General features: G+C 40.0%; 1 protein-coding gene and 1 non-coding gene across 3 annotated transcripts in view; both read right to left on the bottom strand.

Moving 5' to 3' along the window:
• The window catches only part of LOC129834247 (leucine zipper protein 2-like), a 175450-nt gene extending 148905 nt beyond the window's left edge, over positions 1–26545 (bottom strand). The window contains exon 1 of one of the 2 annotated variants that reach the window (XM_055899062.1): positions 26321–26545. In XM_055899062.1, coding sequence (XP_055755037.1) covers positions 26321–26382 — 62 coding nt within the window. In that variant the 5' untranslated portion in view covers positions 26383–26545. The remainder of the gene's footprint in view (positions 1–26320) is intronic. The other variant, XM_055899061.1, reaches the window with a different exon arrangement.
• trnaa-ugc (transfer RNA alanine (anticodon UGC)) lies at positions 21434–21509 on the bottom strand. The gene has a single exon. It is a non-coding gene; the product is annotated as a tRNA-Ala (tRNA).

Raw genomic sequence — 26545 nt, 5'->3', positions numbered from 1 at the left:
TTGAAAACCAGTACTTTCTGGTGTATGACATTTTCATGGACAGATGCAACTACTCCAAGCTATGCTAACCTCCCTCCACAGCAACGATCTGAACCTAAATGATGCCCGGGCAGTGGTCACAGATAATGCCTCCTACTGCCTTAAGGCATGCAAGGAGGTTCTGAAAGGAGTGATTCCCAACAGTGTCCATGTAACCGGTCTCTGCCATGTCAATCTGCTGGGTGAGAAATGGCAGCACTACAAATACTTCTATGAAGTTGCATCACTTGTGACATGGATGAGATCTGTCTTCTTCAAGAAGCCTGCCAGAAAGAGAAGATGGGTGAGCTTCCTCGTTATGAAGGAGTTTGTGCAGGCCAAGGCTCCTCCTGAAGCAGTGAGCTCCAGATGGAATAGCTGGTTTGAGGCAGTGAAGTACCATGCAGAGCATGTTCATCTGTATGGAGAGTTTTTGTTGGCAGAAAAGTCATCATCCCAGGCAGTCACAAACCTCCTCAGCCAGCTGGAAACAGAGAAGGTCAGGCCTTCACTGTTAAGCTAACCTTCATCTCAGAGGGCTGCTCCAAACTGATGACAGCTCTGTCAATCCTGGAAAGACCCCACCGTCCCACAGCAGTGTCTGAATACAATGTCATGGAGGATCTGGGCTCTTACCTAGTGAATGGAACGGCAAAAACATGTGGGTATGGTGCCAAGACAAATGAGCTATTGAGAAAGATGGGGATTGGAGAAAGAAGGGAGGTGCTTGACCATCTCCATGATACATTCCACTTGGCCTTCACAAAGTTCTCAAAGCACTGCGACACACATTCAGCCAGAGAGGTCTACAGGCTGACTAGGGTGTTCGATCCTAGGCAGGCTCCAGCCATGGAAAAGCAGATTGAAGCCTACACACAACTGAAACCCATGGCAAGCCCATCAACAGAGCTCAGCGAAGAATGGATTGCCTATCAGCTCTGTGCATCCAGGGAGCTTTGGCGCTTGCTGATTACTGGATGGGCCTGAGTGCGAGATTCCCAAGAGTTGCAGAAGTGGCAGTGCCCTACATCTACTTCCCAGTCAGCTCAGTCGACTGTGAGAGGAGTTTCAGCAAATACAAGACTCTACTCACAGACAAGCGAGAGGCACTCACCGAGCTCAACACAAAGAGGCTGACAATCTTGTACTTCAATGGAGATGTCTGTGATAGATGGAAAACTTACAATGGACAGATAGGAGCTCATAAGGTAGTTCCACAGGTTTTGCCTATTGCTGCATTATTGCCTAGATTCTTGCATTAATCTTTGTATTATTTTTTCATTTATAATGAAACACTTATGTGAAGCACTTTATTTTACAAAAAACAATGAATGCAATGTTCTTTTTTACATAAGTATAACTCTAGTTTTTGCCTATTGCTTGCTGCATTGTTGCCTAGATTCTTGCATTACTTTATTTCATTTATAATGAAACACTTAGTAGAACTCTGTATTGAAGCACTTGCCTTGATAAAAAATAGTTGTATCATTACAAATGTACTGTTATATCTTATTAAATTGTTGACGTTTTATTCATTCAAATTATTAGACACTCTTTCTGATGATAAAATGTGCGTAAATCATAAAACACAGTTTTCAGAAAAATGTCAAATGAAAAAGAGGAATTTGGGGAAAAATAAAACGGAATTTGGAAAAAAATAAAACGGATTTCATAGGGCCCTAATAACCTTCGGGCCGACTGGAAGCCCAAGGGTGGTTAGGAGACTTCACTAGAGACACTATTATGTAATTGTGATGAACTGAGAGAATATTAGGGTAGCACTGTGATTCATTAATCATATGCTGCTCCTCTGTTCTTACCTCTTTCCTTTCTGTCTTTTACACTTATTTCGCAACCTCTTTCTTCCTCTGTTTTTATAATGCTCACCAGATGTGCATTGAAGTACAGATTGAACTTGTATTTATAATATAATATTACAATTATAATGTTTATAATGCATATATTATGTATTTATAACACTTGGATAATGAACTTCTTTCAATAAAGCATTTCACATTCTCTACTGGTTGAAATTAAGTCTCTCATTTGATGAAATGCTACACCTATCCTGTGTTTATCAGATCAATGCAGATGAAGGAAATTAGATATTGAGATGAACCGGTTTTAGAGTATTTACATGATGCATAGAAAGTGTAGTGTACTGTTTTTTAAATTATATCTATGTATATATGAATTACAAATCAGCCTTTATCTAGTTGAATCATGTTTGGAGTCTATTGCATAGTTACAATGTGTAACCATTGATGTCCCAGGACCAAGAATAGTAAACACTGTTGAAGTGTATAATTGCAATACATACATGCAGACACATCATCATTCAAAGACTAGAATTTGATACTCCTGGTATTGGATATGACTGAAAAATACCTGGACTGCACCTTTATTTGTCAAGGTAGAGTACATGATCATTGAATATATTAAATGTACAAGCTACAATGTGGGGATCTCATGCATGGTACTAACTACATGTATATATGGCACAAAGTTATATTATATATATTCTATTCTACATTAATGTTATTCAGACTGTTTTGAAGTTGACTGGCTATGATAGCTGAGGTTCATAGCTAGGTTCTGAACTAATATGTATACCAAACGTGTTATGTTCCATACACAGATCGGCTGCATAGCTAGCTACACATCCATAGGCATACAGGTATTTTCATCCTCCACTGCACAATAAGCAAGAAAATAGTTAGCTAGCTACGTTACTTCATCTTTCTGCATTGCAAGGCAAATATCAGCAAAGCAAGCTTACAAAATAGTACATTCAATTTGCAGTAAATGCTTTAGCTAGCCATTGTTTCACAAGATGACAGCCTGGTTTGCTGGTTGTTTCAGAAGTCCCTAAAACATTACACAACCAGAATTACACCTTCGTACTGCTTTCCTTCCATTGAAAATGAATGGGAAGCTGTGTTTCCCCGCACGGCACCGCTTGCTAGTGAACAACCTCCATAACACCTCCTCCTCCACACTTTACTGTGGGAAATAAACATGCAGAGATCATCCTTTCACCCACACCGCATCTCACAAAGACACGGCAGATGGTACCAAAAATCTCCAATTGGGACTTCCTCAAATTTCTACGGGTCTAATGGGCATTGATCGTGTTTCTTGCCTCAAGCAAGTCTCTTCTTCTTGTTGGTGTCTTTTAGTACTGATTTCTTTGTAGCACTTCAACCATGCAGGCCTGATTCACACAGTCTCCTCTGAGCAGTTGATGTTGAAATGTGTCTGTTACTTGAACTCTGTGAAGCATTTATTTGGGCTGTAATGTCTGAGGCTGGTAACTCTAATGAACTTATCCTCTGCAGCAGAGGTACCTCTGGGACTTCCATTCCTGTGGCGGTCCTCATGAGAGTCAGTTTCATCATAGCGCTTGATGGCTTTTGCGACTGCACTTGAAGAAATGTTCAAAGTTCTTGAAATGCATTAAGGAAAGAAATTCCACAAATTAACTTTTAACAAGGTACACCTGTTAATTTAAATGCATTCCAGGTATCTACCTCATGAAGCTGGTTGAGAGAATGCCAAGAGTGTGCAAAGCTGTCATCAAGGCAAAGGGTGGCTATTTGAAGAATCTCAAATATAAAATATATTTTGATTTATTTAACACTTTTTTGGTTACTACATGATTCCATGCGTGTTATTTCATAGTTTTGATGTCTTCAATATTATTCTACAATGTAGAAAATATTAAAAATAAAGAAAAACCCTTGTTCTAAAACTTTTGACAGGTAGTGTATATGCTATCTAACTAACTACCCAACGTTAATTGATTTGATTATTCACATCATTCTTAGCTTAGCTCATTGGTATAGTTGTGTGCATTCTCAATGGCCATTGTTAATTCTGGCTATCTACTCCAATTTCAGAGCACTCTCGTCTGAGTGTGCGCAGAATAACTGATGAATTTATTACATTTACATTTACATTTAAGTCATTTAGCAGACGCTCTTATCCAGAGCGACTTACAAATTATGAAGGCTCAACACCCATTGAATGTGGCCGGTGTCAGTAAAAAGTGTATTAAATTGTTGCCAGCAGCACAGTTACAGTCACCAACGCTCTGGATAACATGAAAACAGCCTAACATGCTCTGCTAGGGTGAGTAAAAGTGTCAGAGTGAGGTGTTCTCTCATTTGTGCCTGGAAATAGCTAGCAAGCTAGCCAACGTTAGCCAGTTAGCTTGAGTGCTTGATTGCTGATGTGAGGTCTGAAAGCTTGGATCAACCCTACTCCTCGGCCAGAGCGTCCAGTGTGTGCTTTGAACGCTCCGAGAGTGAAATGCTCTGAATTTACAAATGAACAATCTGACAACTCTCTGAACTTACAAAAGCCCAGGGCGCACTCTGGCACTCCAGATTGAATTTACGAACACACCTTAAAATGTCTAGCTAGAAATGTGTTATGCTAACAAGCTAGCAAGAGGTTGCTTAGCAACATCATCAACTTCCAGGAGACAGGCGAAGCGCTTGTACACTCAACTGAAAGGATACCGTTTGTTTACAGTATACTAAAATTAACTAATAGTATGTAGTATATACTCATTAAGTATGTAGTATACAGTATGTTAGTATTTGTATTCGAACACAGCTATAGTTCATGGCAGAAATCATTATAATTGTGGATTCACATTTTATTTCAATAAATTTCCAACAAGTCAGTTCATCAAATTTCTGCCCTGCTAGAGCTGCCCCAGTCAACTGTAAGTGCTGTTATTGTGAAGTGGAAACGTCTTGGAGCAACAACGGCTCAGCCTCTGGAAGCAACATCAGCACAATAACTTTTCGTCAGGAGCTTAATTAATGAAATTGGTTTCCATGGCCGAGCAGCCACACATAAGCCTAAGATCACCATGCGCAATACCAAGCGTTAGCTGGAGTGGTGTAAAACTCTCCGCCATTAGACTCTGGAGCACTGGAAATGTGTTCTCTGGAGTGATGAATCACACTTCACCATCTGGCAATCCGACGAACGAATCTGGGTTTGGCGGATGCCAGGAGAACGCTACCTGCCCGAATGCATAGTGCAAACTGTAAAGTTTGGTGGAGGAGAAATAATGGTCTGGCTTCGGGTTAGGACCCTTAGTTCTAGTGAAGGGAAATCTTAATGCTACAGAATACAATGACATTCTAGACGATTCTATGCTTGCAACAGTTTGGGGAAGGCCCTTTCCTGTTTCAGCATGACAATGCCCCCGTGCACAAAGAGAGGTCTATACAGAAAGGGTTTGTCGAGATCAGTGTGGAAGAACTTGACTGGCCTGCACAGAGCCCTGACCTCAACCCTATTAAACACCTTTGAGATGAATTGGAATGCGAGCCATGCCTAATTGCCCAACATCAGTGCCTGACCTCACTAATTCTCTTGTGGCTCAATGGAAGCAAGTCCCCGCAGCAATGTTCCAACACTAGCGGAAAGCCTTCCCAGAAGAGTGGAGGCTGTTATAGCAGCAAATGGGGCACCAACTCCATATTAATGTCCATGATTTTGGAATGAGAAGTTCGACAAGCAGTTGTCCACATACCTTTGGTCATATAGTGTATCGTCGCGTTACTCTAAGTTTACTTCGATATGATGGTTATTATATCAATATTTGCACATACAGGCATTTCCACTGCCATTTCTCACATTATTAATTTGACCAACACAAAAAGATCCCATCTTGTCAAGTTCACCAACAAATTTGCTATTTCCATCAGGCCTGTCGTGATATTTTTTATCCGACATGTACTTTACTCGCAGAAAAAGATTGGATGGAAACCTGGTTACAGTCTAGTTTTTCTTCTGGTTGTTGTTAGTTCTCAAAGATTATCCTATTTAAAAATGTATAGCTCCATTATCTTTACTACATACAGTACATTATATCTGGTTTCAGTTGTTTAAGTTTACACTGAAAACGTTTTCCCCTATGAATATAACAGTGTGTCTCATTAGGATTTTCTGCCTGGCTAAACATGTAGCTACAGTAGCTTCTTGAGCTCCAAAACTTTACTGAGCTCAAATGATCCCTGTGAATTGACATTATCAACCATGTGCAAGTTCATCCTTTGAACTTAAATGTTGAACTTTTGGAATAAGCATACACTAATGCATATTAAATGCATTCAGCTAATCTAAATTTCTTTTGGTGGGTTGTAGTTTTGGTCTGCCTGGTGACATCACCAGGCTGTAAATTAGTTAATAGAACAGTAAGAAAGAGTTCCAAACCTCTCTGCCAAAAACAGCTAGTTTTCTGTTTCCCCCCCTCCCCCACTAAGAAGCAATTTTTGTTCATTTTTGACCATTTTAACTTAAAACAATCACAGTAAGGTACTTAATTGTTAACCAGAAATTATTTGATATTAAGATAAAAATTGCTCAATTGTACCTTTTAATGTTTTTATTGTCAACATAGGCCTTCTTCATATAAACAACTTAAAATTATTAAATACTACATCATTACGATCAGTTGGAATTATTCTAGCAATATTTCATATTTATTTCCTGATGCTCTCACTGTATTGTAACAGTATCTAACTAGATGTGGATACACGACTACACATGGATCAGAAAAACATTATTGGGAGTAATTTCCTCTGTTTCTTAGAGCCTCCCTTATGATTCATCATTGTTGTGCATTATAAAGAATGGAGTACTTCTACCGTACAATTTTTCTTATTCAATGTAATGCAATAGAAGAGTTCAGCCTGTATCCTAAGGGTACTCTGATGGCACAGGCTTAAGTAAGCCTTTTCTGGAATGTTGTCCCACTCCTCTTCAATGGCTGTGCGAAGTTGCTGGATATTGGCAGGAACTGGAACCCGCTGTGCTCAATGGATGACATGTCTGGTGAGTATGCAGGCCATGGAAGAACTGGGACATTTTCAGGTTCCAGCAATTGTGTACAGATCCTTGCGACATGTGGCCGTGCATTATCATGCTGAAACATGAGGTGATGGTGGCGGATGAATGGCACGACAATGGGCCTCAGGATCTCATCACGGAATCTCTGTGCATTAAAATTGCCATTGAAAAAATGCAATTGTGTTTGTTGTCCGTAGCTTACGCCTGCCTAACCATAACCCCACCGCCGCCATGGGGCACTCTGTTCACAACGTTGACAGCTAACCACTCGCCCACACAACGCCATACACGTGGTCTGTGGTTTTGAGGCCGGTTGGACGTACTGCCAAATTCTCTAAAACGACGTTGGAAGCGGCTTATGTCAGAGAAATTAACATGTAATTCTCTGGCAACAGCTCTGGTGGACATCCTGCAGTCAGCATGCCAATTGCACGCTCCCTCAAAACTTGAGACTTCTGTGGCATTGTGTTGTGTGACAAAACTGCACATTTCAGAGTGGCCTTTTATTGTCATCAGCACTGTGTAGTTGCAACTGTGTAATGATCATGCTGTTTAATCAGCTTCTTGATATGTCACACCTGTCAGATGGATGGATTATCTTGGCTAAAGAGAAATGCGCACTAACAGAGATGTAAACACATTTGTGCGCAGACAATTGAGATAAATAAGCTTTTTGTGCGTATGGGATCTTTTATTTCAGCTCATGAAACATGGGACCAACACTTTATATGTTGCGTTTATATTTTTGTTCAGTATAGATCACACAATACCGCTATATATCAAAACCGTTTTACATAGAAACACCTGATTGTATTGTTGATTAATTATGAAATTATGAAAAGTATGAATAACATTCCACCCAAGAGGACACACTAGAGGGCAATTTGGTCATTTGACTGTAGGAAAGCGGTACGACCAATACTGAAAAGAGCCTCTTGCTGAGTGTTGCTTCCTAATATGCAACCTATCAGCTAGGTTGCCAGAAAACTGTGGCTGAGATGTTGTCTATGTGTGTTATTATATGTTTTTAAAAGTATAGGACCCAGGCTCGCGTATGATGAGGTAGGGGCTTTTAAGTCCAATACTTAAAAGTGCATCTTTCTGAGTGTTGATTCCTATCCAAACTATTAGGTTGATGAAAAACTGTGGCTAAGATGTTTTCTGTGTGTTATTGCAATAAGAACCATAGCTATGGGTCAATTAGACCTTAACGGGTCTCTGTTTAACGGTAAACACGTCCTCTGCTGTCACCAAGTTCGCTCGGGTATCGCAGTACATTAGTGTGTACCTCTGTTCTCTATTGAGCAAGGTGGCTGGTGTAAGCACACATCAACAGCCAAAGTCTCCTTTTTAAAGCATACTATTTTCTTTCACCTTATCTGTCCGGTGTGCGTAATTCGCCCTCGGTGCACAATGCGGCAAAGTGAAAGCAAGTTGCTGAAAGGCTTTGTACATAAAAGGCTTTTATGTAGAGAGGCAGCTCAACAGATCCCTAGGAGCACATGATCATTACTAATCCGGTTAGGTTAGAAGTAATGTTTTATTATTAGTCCCATCCATTTAGATAATGGGATTCCCTTCACCATGCTACCAGGCTTTATATTCAGAATGCTGTTGTTGTCAGGTCGGCTTGGTAGTTGGATTAATGGAAGTTGTATAACGCATTACACAACCTTTCAGTCACTTAACAGAATGAACGTTCAGGGGATGGAACACGAGATTCTGATAAACAAGCTACAATGAAAATCCTTTTGATATGTCCATGAAAGCAATACTCAACTGAACTGTTGATATTAAAATAACAGATTTGGTAACGTAATACTATTTATTACCAAATGTAATGATCTTTTATTGAAAGTGAATGAACTCTCCGAAACAAGATGATCAATTCCTAAAGCCATTTTCCTGAAGTTGAATTACTAAAGTTACTAATTCAATCGAGTTAGCTTATTGTTGATTTACATATGCAGAACCTGTCATGGTGCAGGTAAAGATCCTCTCACATTCAAGGACAGGAAGGAAACAAGGAAGAACTGTCCAGCTACAGAGGGTGAAGTCAATGCCCATGACAGCTGACATGGGGGACCCTTTGTCTGAAAGGTGCCTCATATGGTAGAGGCTTGACAAGGTCATGTTCTCTGGAGACATTTTGACCACACGTGAGACAACCTCAGTATTTACACTTTTAAAATCAAATCAAATTTGATTGGTCACATACACATGGTTAGCAGATGTTAACGCGAGCATAGCGAAGTGGTTCTAGTTCCGACAGTGCAGTAATATCTAACAAGTAATCTAACAATTTCACAACTACCTAATACACACGAATCTAAAGGGCTGAATGAGAGCATGTACCTATAAGTATATGGATGAGCGGTGGTTGAGCGGCATAGGCAAGGTGCAATAGATGGTATAAAAGACAGTATATTCATGCGATATGAGTAATGTAAAGATATGTAAAGATTATTAAAGTGGCATTATATAAAGTGGCATTGTTTTAAGTGACTAGAGATCCATTTATTAAAGTGTCAAGTGATTGGGTCTCAATGTAGGCAGCAGCCTCTCTGAGTTAGTGATTGCTGTTCAGCAGTCTGATGGCCTTGAGATAGAAGCTGTTTTTCAATCTCTCGGTCCCAGCTTTGATGCACCTGTACTGACCTCGCCTTCTGGATGGTAGCGGTGTGAACAGGCAGTGGCTCGGATGGTTGTTGTCCTTGATGATTTTTCTTGCCTTTTTTGGGCATTGGGTGCTGTCGGTGTCATAGAGGGCAGGTAGTTTGCCCCCTGTGATGCGTTGTGCAGACCGCACCACCCTCTGGAGAGCCTTGCGGTTGAGGGCGGTGCAGTTGCCGTACCAGGCTGTGATACAGCCCGACATCAACAGCCAAAGCAGTTTTTTTGGTACGTTGCAAAATACCACAGTTCCACACATCAGTGTTTCGCAGACTGCTCAGGGTTGAATTGTCTGGCCATACATTTGTTTTATATCTTGCATTTGTTTAGTTTATGGCCTTAACATATTGTATGGAATTACTTGGTCATGTTGCTCTTCTGTGTAAGCACAATGGCCTTCGTGAATTAAAGGGACAGTTCCCTGAAAAGAACAATCTACTGGTATTGACATCATGCAGGGTGTCACCTGGTGACTTTCAGTTGCAGGACTAATTCTTTACAGGTTAAGTAATCAATCAATCAACCAGTGATCGAGTGACTCATAAAAACGTTCCGTCATGGGTGCCCGTCTATCCATTAAAGCTCTCTCCTTGTCAATTTCACCTCACCGACACTCCCACAGATCATCCATGTGTCAGTGATGTACGATAGTGGCCATGCGATAATGTCCCCTTCTCTATCATGACTGGGTGTTTCTAACTGATTTAGACCACATAAACCAAGTGGGTGGACATTTCAGTAAACGAATGACAAAGCCATAAGGCACTGAAGCTCTGTTGGACTTGAATCATGACGCAACTCTGTTGGATGAAGAGAGTTTTTGTGAGCATAATTGGAAAAAGGAATAACTTTGAGACTTAAAGCCTTGTGGCCTGTCTGTAACATCATGTTGTCAGCCCAAGAATGCATTCCAATGTCCATATTAGCATACATATAGAATGTATGTATGGATATTGGGACGGAACCAGAACAGAACCCAAGTTCCCAAAATGTTGCTCTACCTCCACCCTACCGGGGGAATTTGTCAAACTGTCAAATCCACACACCTGTAAGCAAACCGCTATTTAGCTGACCAGGATACACAAGTAGAGTGTGTGGTGACTCAATAGACAAACATTTAAGGACAAGCACTGCTAAACCAACTCCATCCACTTAAAGTGATTGCATACAGGATTAAGGCTCATCTAGTTCTTCGATGATCTAGTTCTATACTCGTCATTCTACCCGGTAACCTCAACAATCTCCGATTCCAATTACATTAATTCATAAAAAGGCATTCATATTCATAATGTGCCCCCAATTATAAAGATTATAAGATTATAAGCACATTAGAACGCTTTGCTAATCCTCCATGTTAAATCGGAACATTAGACTGGGCTACCTCCCGAAAAGAAATGTCTCGAAAGCTTCAGAATTCCAAAGTGCTGTGTCAATAGCTACCTTGGACCAGTTTCCTGGGTAAGCTCTATTATTGGATTCATGATATTGTTGTTGAGCAGCCGTCCTACTTTCCTTAGTTTGCTAAACAGCGGAGGACTAGCTGAGCTAACAACAACTCTGTCACAATTGTAAAATGTTTGACTGTTTGTATCAGTGTATTCAATCATCAGAATCATTGCAAATGATATAGTTAACGATTGCTATTGGAATGCTTTGAGAATGTGTGTGTGTGTGTGTGTGTGTGTGTGTGTGTGTGTGTGTGTGTGTGTGTGTGTGTGTGTGTGTGTGTGTGTGTGTGTGTGTGTGTGTGTGTGTTTGTGTGTGTGTGTGTGTGTGTGTGTGTGTGTGTGTGTGTGTGTGTGTGTGTGTGTGTGTGTGTGTGTGTGTGTGTGTGTGTGTGTGTGTGTGTGTGTGTGCGTATGTGTGTGTGTGTGCGTATGTGTGTGCGCGTATGTGCGTGCGTGGTGGGTGTGTAGTGCCACAGCTCCACACAGCCTGCAGCCTGCATTGCTCTCTCTACACATAGCATCACTGCAGATCTGGTAGAGCAGGGAGCCTCTATGCTCCCTGGGAAACAGTGCTTGCATGCCAAATTGACATTCACTGGAGTTATGCTTCGCTCCTGTCATTTTGTCAACACCGTCACTGTGTGGAGTGCAGTCAAGCAAGCCTTCTGACAGACAGGCAAATGGGAGGAGGTGGACTTCAGCGACATAACACCCTCTCACCACCCCTCAGCCCAGTGGCGGGGTTCAGTGCACACGCTCACAAACACGCGAGCAGGCGTGTGCACACATGCCTTTTTTGCCCGCCAACATCCAACGCTTTTCTTGGACACATCACAAATGATCTGTAAGGTACAATTACCAAGCTATGATTCGCCTCAATGACTTCCCATTAGTCCAGATTTAGGAAAACTTGCACGTAAAATTCCAGGATGCCACAAATGTGTGGCAAATATCAATGGCCTCTGTTTTTTTACCCCCTTACAAGCTAAGTACCCCCTGAAGTACTGAGCTTGAAACTATTCAGTTTGCCTTAATGAAGATTGTACAATCGATAAGGTATTCGAAAGGTCACCATGGCAATGTTGTTGTGTAGGAAATAGAATCTTGAGGCTGGGCATAATCAAGAACTATTGTTGCCTCTTCACCATTCCATTAATCCAATACTCCATTTGCCAGGAATATAATCCAGCATATTGCTGAATTCTCCACCGGGCATGAAGGCACATTGAAAAAAACATTTTTTAAACATGGCCGTCGCCGAAGATAAACGACCTCCACAGCATCATTGAATGGTTTATCCATTTCATTTGTGCAGGTATCCCTTGCAAAACACTCCCTCTCCAAACACACAGGAGGATGCACTTATCAGGAGTCAGGTGTCATGGCAAAACACCGGTGAAACACAGGAGATAGGGACTCAAATGGAACCAGCACTTGTCAGCCAAGATGGATCCCAGACACCGAATATGCTTAGGGGGAAGAGATTAGATAAAAAATAACAGAATCCATCCAAACGTTGTCAGAGGTGTGCAGGTAGCTGATAAAGGATTCAGATTTATGTAGCCCTACCAGAGGAAAAGAGCAAATATAATGTTGCCTGAAAATATATGCTCAGTGAGAGAGAGAGAGAGAGAGAGAGAGAGAGAGAGAGAGAGAGAGAGAGACTAAATGTGACCTCTAAAATCTATTCTATTTTTTTGAGTTTCCGCTCTTGCAATGGAGAGAGAGAGTTTTTGTTTGTCCTTCAACAGTAACAGTACATCTCCCACCCACTACTGAGCTTGCCACCTGCCTTTGTTCCCAGATATAGATCTCATGATATGTCCCCCCTAGTGGTACCAAATCCATCTGCGGTGTGGTCTGGGTGGGAAACAACTGTTATTTCCCCCCATCATTCAGAGGCGAATAGTCAGAATCAGAGATACGTAGCTGGCGATAATAAATAAAGAAATACAGGAAGAAGAAAAAACGATACTATAAAAACACTCTGCTTTCATTTTAGGCTGTATTATTTATGATTCCGCTCTTTTGTTCATGCCCAGACCCATTTCTCTCCACACACTCTGATCTCTCAAATAATTTGTGAGTAATGCCTCTGAGCACTTTGGTTTTCCATAGGGTACCAATCACGGGCCATTAGAAAGCCAAAAGAGAACGAGGGGGACGGAATAGATGCAGAACTCAGGGAGTGGGAGACATCCTTCAGATCAGTCAGATATGATACTGTAGGATGCTGCCGTACTGTCATGATTATAGTGTAGATACAAACCACTGGAATAGTGATTACTGAAATATCCATCTTTGTATGATTTTTGATCGGGACCATTGTATAACCTGTAGGCCATATTTTAACTATTCCCAATTGTGTAACGTTCCAATAACGATAAGAATATAAAATTATAGGGGTGGCATAGAGTTGATCAGACCATGTCATGCATTATACTGGTATTCCATCTCTCATCATTTCTCTGTCGTTTCTGCATATTGACGCTCGACACGTCTACTCAGATCCTTGAGGTCTACAAACTCCAAACTTTAAAAAAAATTAGGCGGTGCTCCTTTGAATTGACAGTCTTTTTCAGCTACTGCCAAATAAATATTTTACTTAAAACATAGTTGTTGTATTTAATATATAAACATATGCAAAACCCAGTCTCTATAGCACAGCTTTGCCCTTCAGGTTTCGACACATTGGAATGACATTAAGTGTCATGCCGAATGTCAGAAAGTGCATTCATCCTTCAGGCCCTCGGAATGCCACTGATGGGTTGATTGATGTTAGACTAAACACAACTAACGACTTGCCTGTGTAGTCAATTGCCCCTGTGGTCTTTGTATGCTGCCATGAGACCTGAGCGATCTGAGCGACATACTCTAACAGTAGAGGGCAACCGGTTTATGATTTTTCAACGCCGATACCGATTATTGGAGGACCAAAAAAAGCCGATACCAAGTATTCGGCAGATTTTTATATATATATTTGTAATAATGACAATGTTACTAATAATTACAACATTACTGAATGAACAATGAATGAATGTTGAATGAACAATTTTGACTTAATACAATACATAAATAAATTATATTTAGTCTCAAATAAATAATGAAATGTTCAATTTGGTTTAAATAATGCAAAAACACAGTGTTGAAGAAGAAAGTAAAAGTGTAATATGTCCCATGTAAAAAAGCTAACGTTTAAGTTCCTTGCTCAGAACATGAGAACATATGAAAGCTGGTGGTTCAATATTCACAGTTAAGAAGTTTTAGGTTGTAGTTATTATAGAAATTATGACGCGTCGACTATTTCTCTCTATACCAGTTGTGTTTCATATACCTTTGACTATTGGATGTTTTCATAGGCACTATAGTATTGCCAGCCTAATCTCAGGAGTTGATAGGCTTGAAGTCATAAACAGCGCTGTGCTTCAAGTATTGCTAAGAGCTGCTGGCAAACGCAGTAAAGTGCTGTTTGAATGAATCGCTCAGTCAGACTGCTCTATCAAATATCAAATCATAGACTCAATTATATTATAATAAACACAGAAATACGAGCCTTTGGTCATTAATATGGTCAACTATCATTTCTAAAAAATCATTAAAAAATCTAAAATCATAATTTCTAAAAAACAAAACGTTTATTCTTTCAGTGAAATATTACGTATTTCTGTATTTTGTCGAACGGGTGGCAACTAAGTCTAAATTGAAATATTTAAAGTCTAAATATTCCTGTTACATTGCACAACCTTTAATGCTATGTCATAATTATGTAAAATTCTGGCAAATTAATTACGGTCTTTGTTAGGAAGAAACACAGTTCGCAACGAGCCAGGCGTCCCAAACTGTTGCATATACCCTGACTCTGCTTGCACTGAATGCAAGAGAAGTGACACAATTTCCCTAGTTAATATTTCCTGCTAACATGCATTTATTTTATCTAAATATGCAGGTTAAAAAAAATATTATTCTGTGTATTGAATGCGCTTTTCTTAAATCATCACCCGTTTGGCGAAGTTGAATTAGGCTGTGATTCGATGATAAATTAACAGGCACCGCATTGATTATATGCAACGCAGGACAAGCTAGTTAAACTAGTAATATCATCAACCATGTGTAGTTAACTAGTGATTATGTGAAGATTTATTGTTTTTTATAAGATAAGTTTAATGCTAGCTAGCAACTTACATTGGCTTATTGCAGCCACAAGGTCCTTTTGACGCTGCACTCGCGTAACAGGTGATCAGCCTGTCACACAGTTTCCTCATGGATTGCAATGTAATCGGCCAAAATCGGCGCCCAAAAAAGCCGATTACCGATTGTGATGAAAACTTGAAATCAGCCCTAATTAATCGGTCGACCTCTATCTAACAGACAAAGACATGTAGCGGTGTCTTGAAGGAGTCAAGGTTGTCTGAATTCTCCCACCGTGCGAGCACAAAGGGGTGGGAGTCGTTATCTCAAAGTCACCTGCTCGTCAAATATGACAGCCATGATGTGGTTATATTGATAAATATATTATCTTCTATCTTGACAGCTAAAACTATGAAACACACTGTCTTTACTATAACTGCACATTTTAAGGGTATATTGAAGCAATTGTACAACGAGAGGGCCTGGTATACGACTGCTTTAGCCTGGCTGTGCTGCGGTCGTAGGTACGAGGCGATAGCCGAGTAACGTAGAGTTGCTAAAACGTTTTCAGTGCAAATTTAAACAACTATGTATAAATGTATACAACTATGTATAAATGCAGATAAATGTATGTAGAAATGATAATGGAGCTGTATATTTTCTTATAAGATAATCTTTGAGAACTAACAATAACCAAATGAAAAACTATACAGTCATGGCATTGAGTTTGTTATAATGTTTGAGTCACTCAGATAGCATAAAAACATGGCAAAAGACATGGCAAAATGTGTAGAATTGCAGGAAATTAGCTTTAAAAATGTGTTTTCTTTCTCTGAAGCACCATTGCAAAATGTATAGAATTGCAGGAACTTTGTATTAAAACTACAACAACAACAAAAACTTAGCCCCGTGGCAAAATGTGTAGAATTGCCAGGAATTGGCTTTAAAACAGAAAAAGGTCCCGTGTGACTCAGTTGGTAGAGCATTGTGCATGCAATGCCACGATTCTGGGTTCGATTCCCATGGGGGACAAGTACAAAAATGTATTCACTCACTATTGTAAGTCGCTCTGGATAAGAATGTCTGTTAAATGACCAAAAAAAAAAACAGCATCCATGGCAAACTGCACAAACCTGGCCACACTTGAAGTGTCAAACTTTTGGCATAGCCACGCCATTGTTATGAACATTCTAAAGAGCAATAGCGGCTTGTCGAGTCGTGTCTCGTCTTTCCTAACGAGGGCTAATGACTGTTTCCTCTAAATTACACTTTAGTGGCCTGAAAATATGATGACATTGCTAAAGTAGGCAAATAATTAGTAGGAAACAACTTTGGCATCATTATGATGTCGTCAAATTGACTTAAGATGGATGGCAATGTTGCCATTAGCTAGCAAAGTTGTCAAAAATACTTAGTGATGCTAAAAAATAGTATTTTTAACAAAAAGGGCTATCTTCTGTATACCACCCCTACCTTGTCACAACACAACTGATTGGCTCAAACACATTAAGAAGGAAAGAAATTCCACAAATTAAATTTTAATAAGGCACACCTGTTAATTGAAATTATAATGGCAACAGTGTACAAGGCTGTCATAATAGCAAAGGGTGGCTACTTTGAAGAAAATAAATATATTTTGATTTGTTTAACACTTTTTGGTTACTACATAATTCCACATGTGTTATTTCATAGTTTTGATGTCTTCACTATTATTATACAATGTAGAAAATAGTAAAAAAAAAAGAAAGAAAGGAAAACCATGGAATGAGTAGGTGTGTCCAAACTTTTGACTGGTACTGTATGTCACAACTCTCCTTCCCTGGCAATAGATGACAGTAGAGCACCAGCCAACGTGTTTAAAATGAATCATTCCCCTCTTTTTCATAGCTTTGTTTTGACAGCATTTAATTTGAAGCAAAGCTTGACATAAGCAATATTCTGCTTGAGCAGGGCTCTTCAACATTACATTTTGAATGCACCATTCACTGACTGCGAGGAAAAGCTCCCTGCATATTATTTCCTCCCTTTTTCCCTCATTTCTTCCATCTCTCCCAATAGAAAATCCTCTCTTATTTAGTTGACCCTTAAAATCCTATTATTATATTATTACACTCAGCAGCAGCATGGAGAGGACAATCCTGCTCTAAAATGTGTATTGATCTTTGTTTATACCTTCAGCAATAAAGTCTGCTTGGCACTTCTGCATAGTTCACATCCATATTTCAACATCGAGCGCAGAAGAAAACATAATTAAGTGTATCATAGAAGCAAAAACAGATGCAGATAACATTTGAAGGAAAAATTTCTCGTTTTCCCGGAACTAGATGAAGAGAAAATGAGTTATTCACTGTAACTTTATTTGAGTAACAAAGATGGGGTCATATCAAATGTCTTGCAAGAAGAATGGGTGCAAACAAACATTGAGTGCTACGTCACGTATGGCCTTAAATACCAACTTATTGTATCATGGTGTCCTCTAATGAATTTCTCATTGGTCGGGATTTACCCAAGGTTCTGATTATTGTAGCCCGCTTCATTATTGTCATGTGGCCAATGTGGTTGCCATGGTGCACTGATTACACTGTGTCCTTCAAATTTCAATTATTATTCACATCCTGCCTCACACTATAAGGACATTACCGTCTTACACAAATGTAATTTTTCTCATCTCAGGGCTCGAGACCTACCCTGCCTCTGCATTTATGAAATCATTTGACGACAAGACAGAAAATCAGGCCGGCCATCTCAAGCTGTGGCGCTGGTTAAAAGCTCTTGGGCTTCGCTTACAATGGTGATGATGCGCCTCGCATTAAAAATCTAATCATGGAGGCAATTTTCTATCTAATTAACCCTCTACTGCATGCATTATGATAGAACCATTCTCACTTAAAATGGTCCCAAATAGACAAATGTAAAATACATTTTCGGAAAATATTTTTTTTAACGTTTTGTGAGATTTGTGCGACAACATTAACAATATGCAACTACTAAAAATGTTTTTTTAAATGTTTTTTTATAATAGAAATGTGGTGTTTGAGTTATAATTGTATTGTTTTTATTCCTTCACACTATCTGAAATTATGTTTTGTTGTAAAAAAAAAAAATATTAATGTACTCTGGACATTTACTTTTATAATGCTATCATTATTATAATGTTATGAATATTAAACATAATTGTTTTATCCACGCATATATAACATATTGTTTGGCCATATGTTATCTTTACAAAAAATAAGTTGAAATCATATTAGTCATGTGAATGTTGCCCAAAGAATACAGAAAATGATGATTTCATTGCAATTTGCCTATGACCAGGCCCCTCCCCCCATCGCAAATGTTTTGTGTCCAGGAAAGGAAGCCCCACAGAGTGGGTTCTTCTCATGACTTTACCAAAGCGCATCATTGGCTAGTCTAAGCCCCTCCTCACACCTACTTCTGTAAAAGGTTATGGTGCTGTATTTTTTCATTCAGGGAAACAAGGGGGTGAAAGAAATGATATGTTGCCATATGGCAACACCATGCAGTAAAGGGATAAATAAATATCTCCCCATTCGACAACTTATCCATTAGGACAGGTGAATACCAACACTGAACAGTTCCCATGAGCAAGTTGTTGTTTAACAGTAGTGTTTCCTTCAACGCTTAATCCCTAGAGTCTATTGACACACTGGTGTGTCAAGCTTAGAAAAGAAAGGTAGAACTCTTTCTACAGAGGGTTCTACATGGAACCCAAAAGGCATCAACCTGGAACCAAAAAGGGTTCTCCTATGGGGACAGCTGAAGAACCCTTTTGGAACCCTATTTCTATGAATGTAAGTAACATAATAAAAAAATCCACGTCAATTTAAGCTAGCGATTTTTGCATGGGCTGTGTCTCAATCCAATGCATTCGCCTGTCGCCCTTCCACATCTGCGGTGGAAAGTGGCAGTCTTCACATGAAAAGGTCTGAAGCATCCAAATGACCTATAGAAAGGGGAGACTCTCACGATGGTGTGTTCTCCGTTTTGCTCTATGATCCCCACAAGTGTCACGGGACTTGTCTAAAGGTAACCTATACAAATTAATGGAAGTATGGAGGTAGTTTTGTGCCCCAAAAAAGTGGTTAAATATGTGAGCTAGATATAGTACAGACACGTCAAAACCTTATTCCTTATGATACATTTTTTACTGTCTTTTTTTACATGTTTTAATGTGTTTTCCAGTGCATTTCTATGGGCTATAGCAGTAAAGACCAAATTCAACATTTTATCAAATCATTTTGAAATATAATTTGTTATACCTAAAGAGGTCCTAAAATTATCTTCTTAAAACAATTACTTATGTCAACTTAGAACCCCCCACAAACAGCTTAGACTTTTGATAATGAATTTGTCATCATGACCAACCATCTGAAATCATCCACCGTTATCCCAAATTGCTACTGTGCAAAATACATGAGTGTTTGAGCAAGATGTCAATCAAACAAACCAGGCTCCGAAATGCTTGTGTTATAAATCAAGCAGAGCATTTAATTAAAATAATGATGGACCATTCACTCCGTAATCACAAATAGCCGACTTAACTACTTGGCAGAGGAGCCAAAGCCGCTTCCTGATGATAGACAAAGAGCAAGCTAGCAAGCACCACTACACTCACATTTACCATTAAATACCTCAGGTGCTAAACAATAGAGGTGGATGAGACGAGATGGTCTCTTTGGTCATTATCCCCGGCCAAGCATGCACAGTCCATCAATGCATATATATCATCTTGCCCCTGTCAATAGTTCAGTCTAATTCCCAGGATGCCCTGCACTTGACCCTCTGATCTAGGCAATCACTGCTTTACTTCTCTGTCAAACATTGCTTAGAACTATTACCCAAGACTTCAGGGGGGAAAACATTTAAAGCATTTATAGTAACAGAATAACATTCTTGGGGTTGAGTCTTTCCCATGTTGCAAGAAGGGTTTGTTTTTTTTGTCGTAAAATTGTATTGTTTTATTAAATTACTTAATAGGTACCTATGTAATACAATTGATAATCTATAGCACCATTCCAGATAAGTTTGAATATATCTTTGATCTTTGTTTGATCAATATCTTTGATCTTAGTTTCACAGAGAGTTTTTCCTCTTAATCTCTAACACGGTCAGGTGGATACTGGATCAATATTTCTAACATAAGAATGTGGGGAATGGTCAGTGGGGAGCAATAGAAAACTAATGTCATATGGGTTTTCATTTTGTGATGTCATTAAACTGTAACTTGGAAAGTATATCCCCTTTATCTGTCAAGTTTCCATCCAATACGTTGTGCATATAATATTAACAATTATGAAAGTATTTTTGTTAAGATATGAATGTAATTTTATGAGGGATAAGAGAATCTATCTCCTATAAACTGTTCATAGTAAGTAGCCACACCCCGAATGAGGTCAGAGAGCGTGTCAGACTGACGGAACAATCCCCTTTGACGAGAGTGCATAAAAATCATTGCCAACAAAAATTAACATTAGACGAGGAAAGACAGGGAGTTGCAGGCCACGTCTAAAATGGTTTAAACTCTGAATCTCAGAGACCAGGAAACATAAGGCTACATGTTTGAAATGATTGGAATTTTGCACCTCAACATGAGGTGAAGAAATAAACTCACCTTCCTTTAGACCAGAGAGACGGCGAGCTGCAGCGCATGTCCATAGTGGTCTGAATCCTGAACCCTGAATAATCAACACGAGGAGGAAGAGCCGACAAACTCCTCTTTCAGACAATCACTGGTACAGCTGATTAGCTGTCCTGAGTAAAATAGCTTGAACTCTTCAAACCATCCTACTGCTCTTGTCAAATCGCCGTAGTACACTACTCGCATCACCCCACTGGAACCATTGATCTTCATGTAAGCAGCTTCAGGAGCGAATGGAACAGAGTGATCTCTGTAGTTCTGTTAAGGACTACACAATGGACAAAGACACTCACACGTAAATACATTAATGATTTCCTATTCCAAACAGGCGGCGGTTCGTGTGCAAACTATATGACTAATGTGAGAATAATTTTGAAATGTATCGACGATAAGTGTCTTTTTCTCTCTCTTTCTCACTCTATGTCGTTGGGTAAAATGCCATATTGTAAAAGTTCGCTAGGGACCTTTGTCTCATGTATTAAGTGTGTATGTTATCCTGTTATTATTTCGTTAGCTAGTAAATAAATAATTAAACCAATTTGTGTAATACTGAATCATTTACATTTTACATCATTTAGCAGATGCTCTTATCCAGAGCGACTTACAAGTACATACATTCATACTTTTTTTGTACTGCCCCCCGTGGGAATCGAACCCACAACCTTGGCGTTGCAAGCGCCATGCTCTACCAACTGAGCCACTCACGGGGCCATGAGCAAGGCTGGGGTCAATCATGAGCAAGGCTGGGGTTTTTGCAGATGCATGAGATTACGACTGTTCCGAATGATGATATGATAAGAGGTAATGATTAATAAGATGACTGTTTATCGATGAAATAGATATATACCTTATAGAGTTTAATTCGGGAGATGGTAACTCTTTAAACAACCTCTTCCGTGGTGCCCCAAATCCTAATGAGATAATTGTTACATGATTAATTTAATCGGGTAACAATTAAACATAGTTAATTGATTAAATAAATAACAGTCATCAGATTAATGAAAGTAAAGTCACGACAACTGCTTGCTGTTAGCCATGAACATGACATATGGAACACACACAGCGGGAAAACAATTAGTTATGAAATAAGTTGTAAACCAAAGACAAGCCAGACTAAACAGAATATAATAGTCTCAATTTCTAGTTAAATAAGATTTATCTCAATTATATGATCTCAACAAGTATGAAGCATTCCACAAATATGGAGGAATATGTAATGGTTAGACGACCAAGAAGGACTTTCGGGGTTAACGACTTGCAAATTGGGGTTATTCTCAGAAAGATTACAATTTTCCAGAGATAGAGAAAGATACATTTCTTATCCACAGGAAATGCTGTATCTTGACAAATTAGAAATGTAGCTCATCATTTCAATGGGAAGCTTCTGAATCCCATCAGTTGAGTTACCACCGACTGTCATGTATAGCTGCTAGGTCATTATGCTCTCATTACAAAAGGACCTATTCAATTCCCCATCACCTTCCAGCAAGATGACATACTGGATATTAGCATGTATTATCAGGCTATTACAACAATTGCCAGGCTCCCATTGTTAATCTCCAGAGTCATAAACCGCGTTCCTCTTTAATGGCCCACCCCATCCAACATCAAAGAAAGAATTTTAAATGCAATGTGCTTAGTATTTACAGCCAGATGTGAAGAGACTAAGCAATGCAGGCCCTGTCTGTGTGATATGTTCAGGATCATCCAAGGATTTCGGCATTCTTTAATTGCGGACCAGTACCTAAATATTTAATGTTATGGAGTTCCCAATGGACACCGGCATTTACCAGACATGGTTACGTAGGTAGGAAACATCAAAGTTATTGTCAATAATAAAGAACATTTGTGAAAATCCCATAAAAGAGACTTTGCAAAGACATGAATGGTGAATAGGCTGGACTGCATTGTTGTGAGTTGTGAGCAGCCACAGGAGCTCATGCGTGCACACACACACTCAGAAACACACAAACATACACACACACTCAGAAACAGCCACACACACATATGCACACACACAAAGAAACAGCCACAGTACTCTAAGCCTAATCAGATGCAAGGAGGAAGTGTGGCAAAAGTAGGTTGAATTTCCCCTAATCAATTCTATACAGTTACTTTCTCCCTGGTCAATGATGTGCCAGTTTTGATATCAGCCAACAACACTTATAGTTGTGAAACAATGTATGAACAACATCCTCTCAAGCAGCAGTAATGTACTGCTTGGTAAAAGAACAAGATAGATGTCAGTAAAGCTGCATAAGCAACTGGTCTGGATGTATTTGATCATAAGAAAACCGCTAGTATTGTTTGCTTGTGGGGAGGTTTACTAATAAGGACCTTTATGAAAAACATGATTACAATTTGCGAGTTTGTTTCGTCTACAATATAATACTTCATGCCTACGTCATTGTATTTCAATTAATTGTATATACCAAGAAGTCAACATGACACCTTTCATGTCAATTTGCAACCAGAAGATAATTCCTCTGGTCATATTACTCAGCGTATTGAGATCAGATTATTCAGAGGTCGTGTCTACACTTGACACTTAGATGCGACTTCTGCTGTCAGAATTCAAAGATCGCATTGAAAAGACTGGTCTCGATGCACAATTTGCTTTGTGGTCTCATTGTGTTCAGATCTGGCTCACCACTTCAGGAAGTGGTCTGGGATGCATTGTTTGCGGATTTCTCCTCATTCTGGACGGCATCAGGCTACCGAAAGCGCATACAGTGGGCGACGTCATCAGCACTCCTCCCACAAGACTCCAGAAAACTTGAGTTTTGGGACCGAAAGGCACCTTTCATTATAACGTTGGAGGAAATATGTTCCTAGAGTGTGAGGAACATGCTTACTGGTCTCAAATGCTAGCCAGCTAGCTAATATTTAGAAAAACTTACCCATTTGCAATCCCTTTAGCGTTGTTTGCTAGCTTGCTGGCTAGCTACAGAGGTTAGCTGGCTAGTTGGCTACAGTAGTTAGCTACTGCCATCAGTTGTTGTTGTGTTATTATCATATTTTGCCTATTCCACCGTTTGTAGAATGCATACAGGAAATTGAATATAGCGTGGGAAAACGGAATCCGGACACACTGTGGACACGGTAGACACTTTTAAAATGTAGGTGTAGATAGATGCATGACGCATTTAGAATTCCCTGATCAGAACTCTAAAGCTGCATGAACTGTCAAGTCTAGAAACGGACAGAGTTGTCTAGTAGAAGATACCTGCTCAGGGACCATTGAATTAGTCTAAGTCAGAGCCATATGCAGAAATGGACTGGCCATAAGGTAGTTCTGGCAAATCCCAGATGGGCTTCATCTTTAGCAGTGTGCCTGTCTAAATTGTTTTTTTTTTGCACAGAATGGTCATTATTTGGCCAATTATGGGAGACTCTCAAGGGAAGAAAAGGACATGGTGTCGGGGCCTCGAGGAAGAAAATACAGTCCGTACCTAGCCATATACAGTATATAGATATATCTTTATAAATTGGCTCTGGTCTATGTAACTGGGGAGCAACAGAGCTTAACACATCAGTTGAGCCTCTGACACATTAATGCCACTTGTTACATATAAGTCACTAGTAAAATTAATCAATCAAGCAGCCAGTCAGTCACTCACTCAATCATGACTTCAAGTGTCTCATTGGGGTAATTTACACTATATATACAAAAGTATGTGGACACCCCTTCTAATTAGTGGATTCGGCTATTTCAGCCATGCAATCTCCATAGACAAACATTGATAGTAGAATGGCCTTACTGAATAGCTCAGTGACTTTCAACGTGGCACCGTCATAGGATGCCACCTTTCCAACAAGGAGAATGCTAAATGTCCCAATGCATAGTGCCAACTGTAAAGTTTGGTGGAGAAGGAATAATGGTCTGGAGCTGTTTTTCATGGTTCGGGCTAGGCCCCTTAGTTCCAGTGGAGGGAAATCTTCACGCTACAGTATACAATGACATTCTAGACGATTCTGTGCTTCCAACTTTGCGGCAACAGTTTGGGGAAGGCCCTTTCCTGTTTCAGCATGACAATGCCCCGATGCATAAAGCAAGGTCCATACAGAAATGGTTTGTCGAGATCAGTGCGGAAGAACTTGACTGGCCTGCACAGAGCCCTGACCTCAACCCCATCGAACACCTTTGGGATGAATTGGAAAGCAGACTGCGAGCCAGGCCTAATCGTCCAACATCAGTGCCTGACCTCACTAATGTTCTTGTGGCTGAATGGAAGCAAGTCCCCTCAGCAATGTTCCAACATCTAGTAGAAAGCCTTCCCAGAAGAGTGGAGGGACCAACTCCATATTAATGCCCATGATTTTGAAATGACATGTTCGACGAGTAGGTGTCCACATACTTTTGGCCATGTAGTGTATGTCATTCAACTTTGTAAAACACAACCCAAACTTCTAACATTCATCAGCGTATTCATTATCCAATATAAGGTCTGCTTTCAACATCAAACGGAATCTGACTTTTTAAAATCTCCAGCATCATCAAATTAGCTTATTCAAATCTCTCAGGGCTCTGCAAAATGTGCAAATGCATTGATTGTCTATGTGTATGTGTATGTCTCTGTGCTTGCATATTCTGCCACTACATTCATCACTTAGGAGCACACTTGTAGAGGTCTACCAACCCAAGCTGAAATTCCATCATGTCAAACTAGACACAACTGCAATGAGAGGAGAGCAAGTTTCATAATGTGTAGCTAGCTGTCTTTAAGCCATATTTAAGACTCTCTAACAACCTTGGCTTTTGTTTCACAAAGACCCCAGTAATGGGAGTAGTGCTCAGGCACTAGTTTGAAAGAGGAATGATTTTATCAAAGGTTAAATTAATCATTAAAACCTCCCTCCGCACTGCACGTCGCCTCATCTCTCAATTTCTCTCGCCTCTCCTCTTCCTCCCCTCATCCTACTATTCCCCTCAATGCATTATTCTGCACACACACACACACACACACACACACACACACACACACACACACACACACACACACACACACACACACACACACACACACACACACACACACACACACACACACACACACACACACACACACACACACACACACTCTCTCTCTCAAGACACTGCAACATTCTGGGCAGCCCAGTTCCTTCTTTAGCCGGCTCAGACTTAACTTGCTCCCTTCCAGCAAGCAGGAGACAAGACTTACCGCAATCCCAGTAAGCGATGCCTACACAATTCCAAGGCATTTTTAGCCAGTGAATTTCACCACCAAAAGATATATGTCTTTCAGTTTAACAAAGAGAATAGTTCAACAGATAAACCTTTATTTTGCCTTCAGTCTACTGCCTTAGAACATCATGCTCCGCACACAGGCATCTCCCGCCAGAACCCAGGCTGCCTCAACCAATTTCGTAGGACTGACCGGAGCTAAAGATTAACGTTAGTATCTTCTATGATTAGTCATTGTGCATTCACCCTCCCCCTTTCTTTCAGAATCACTGAAGGTGAAGGAAGAAGAATATACCCTTCTTATTTTCGACTTACCTAGTGTTGAGGCTCAAAGCTGGACAAAGAAGCAGGAGGCAAATAGCTCGGATTAATTTCATAGCTTTGTCTTGCACTCTCACTCCGATTCGCTCTCTCCCTCTCGATTGCTTTCCTTTCCCCTTTCACTCTCTCTCTCTCTCTCGCTTTCTCACTCACTGGCTCGATCGCTTGCCTGCGCACACTCACGCACGCACGCACGCACACACAGGCAGAGAGAGAGAC

This window comes from Salvelinus fontinalis, chromosome 35 (assembly GCF_029448725.1).
Source record: "Salvelinus fontinalis isolate EN_2023a chromosome 35, ASM2944872v1, whole genome shotgun sequence".
NCBI classification, from domain to species: Eukaryota; Metazoa; Chordata; class Actinopteri; order Salmoniformes; family Salmonidae; genus Salvelinus; species Salvelinus fontinalis.
Note: the sequence above shows the minus strand (reverse complement) of the source record. Positions and strands in the feature narration are given on the sequence as shown.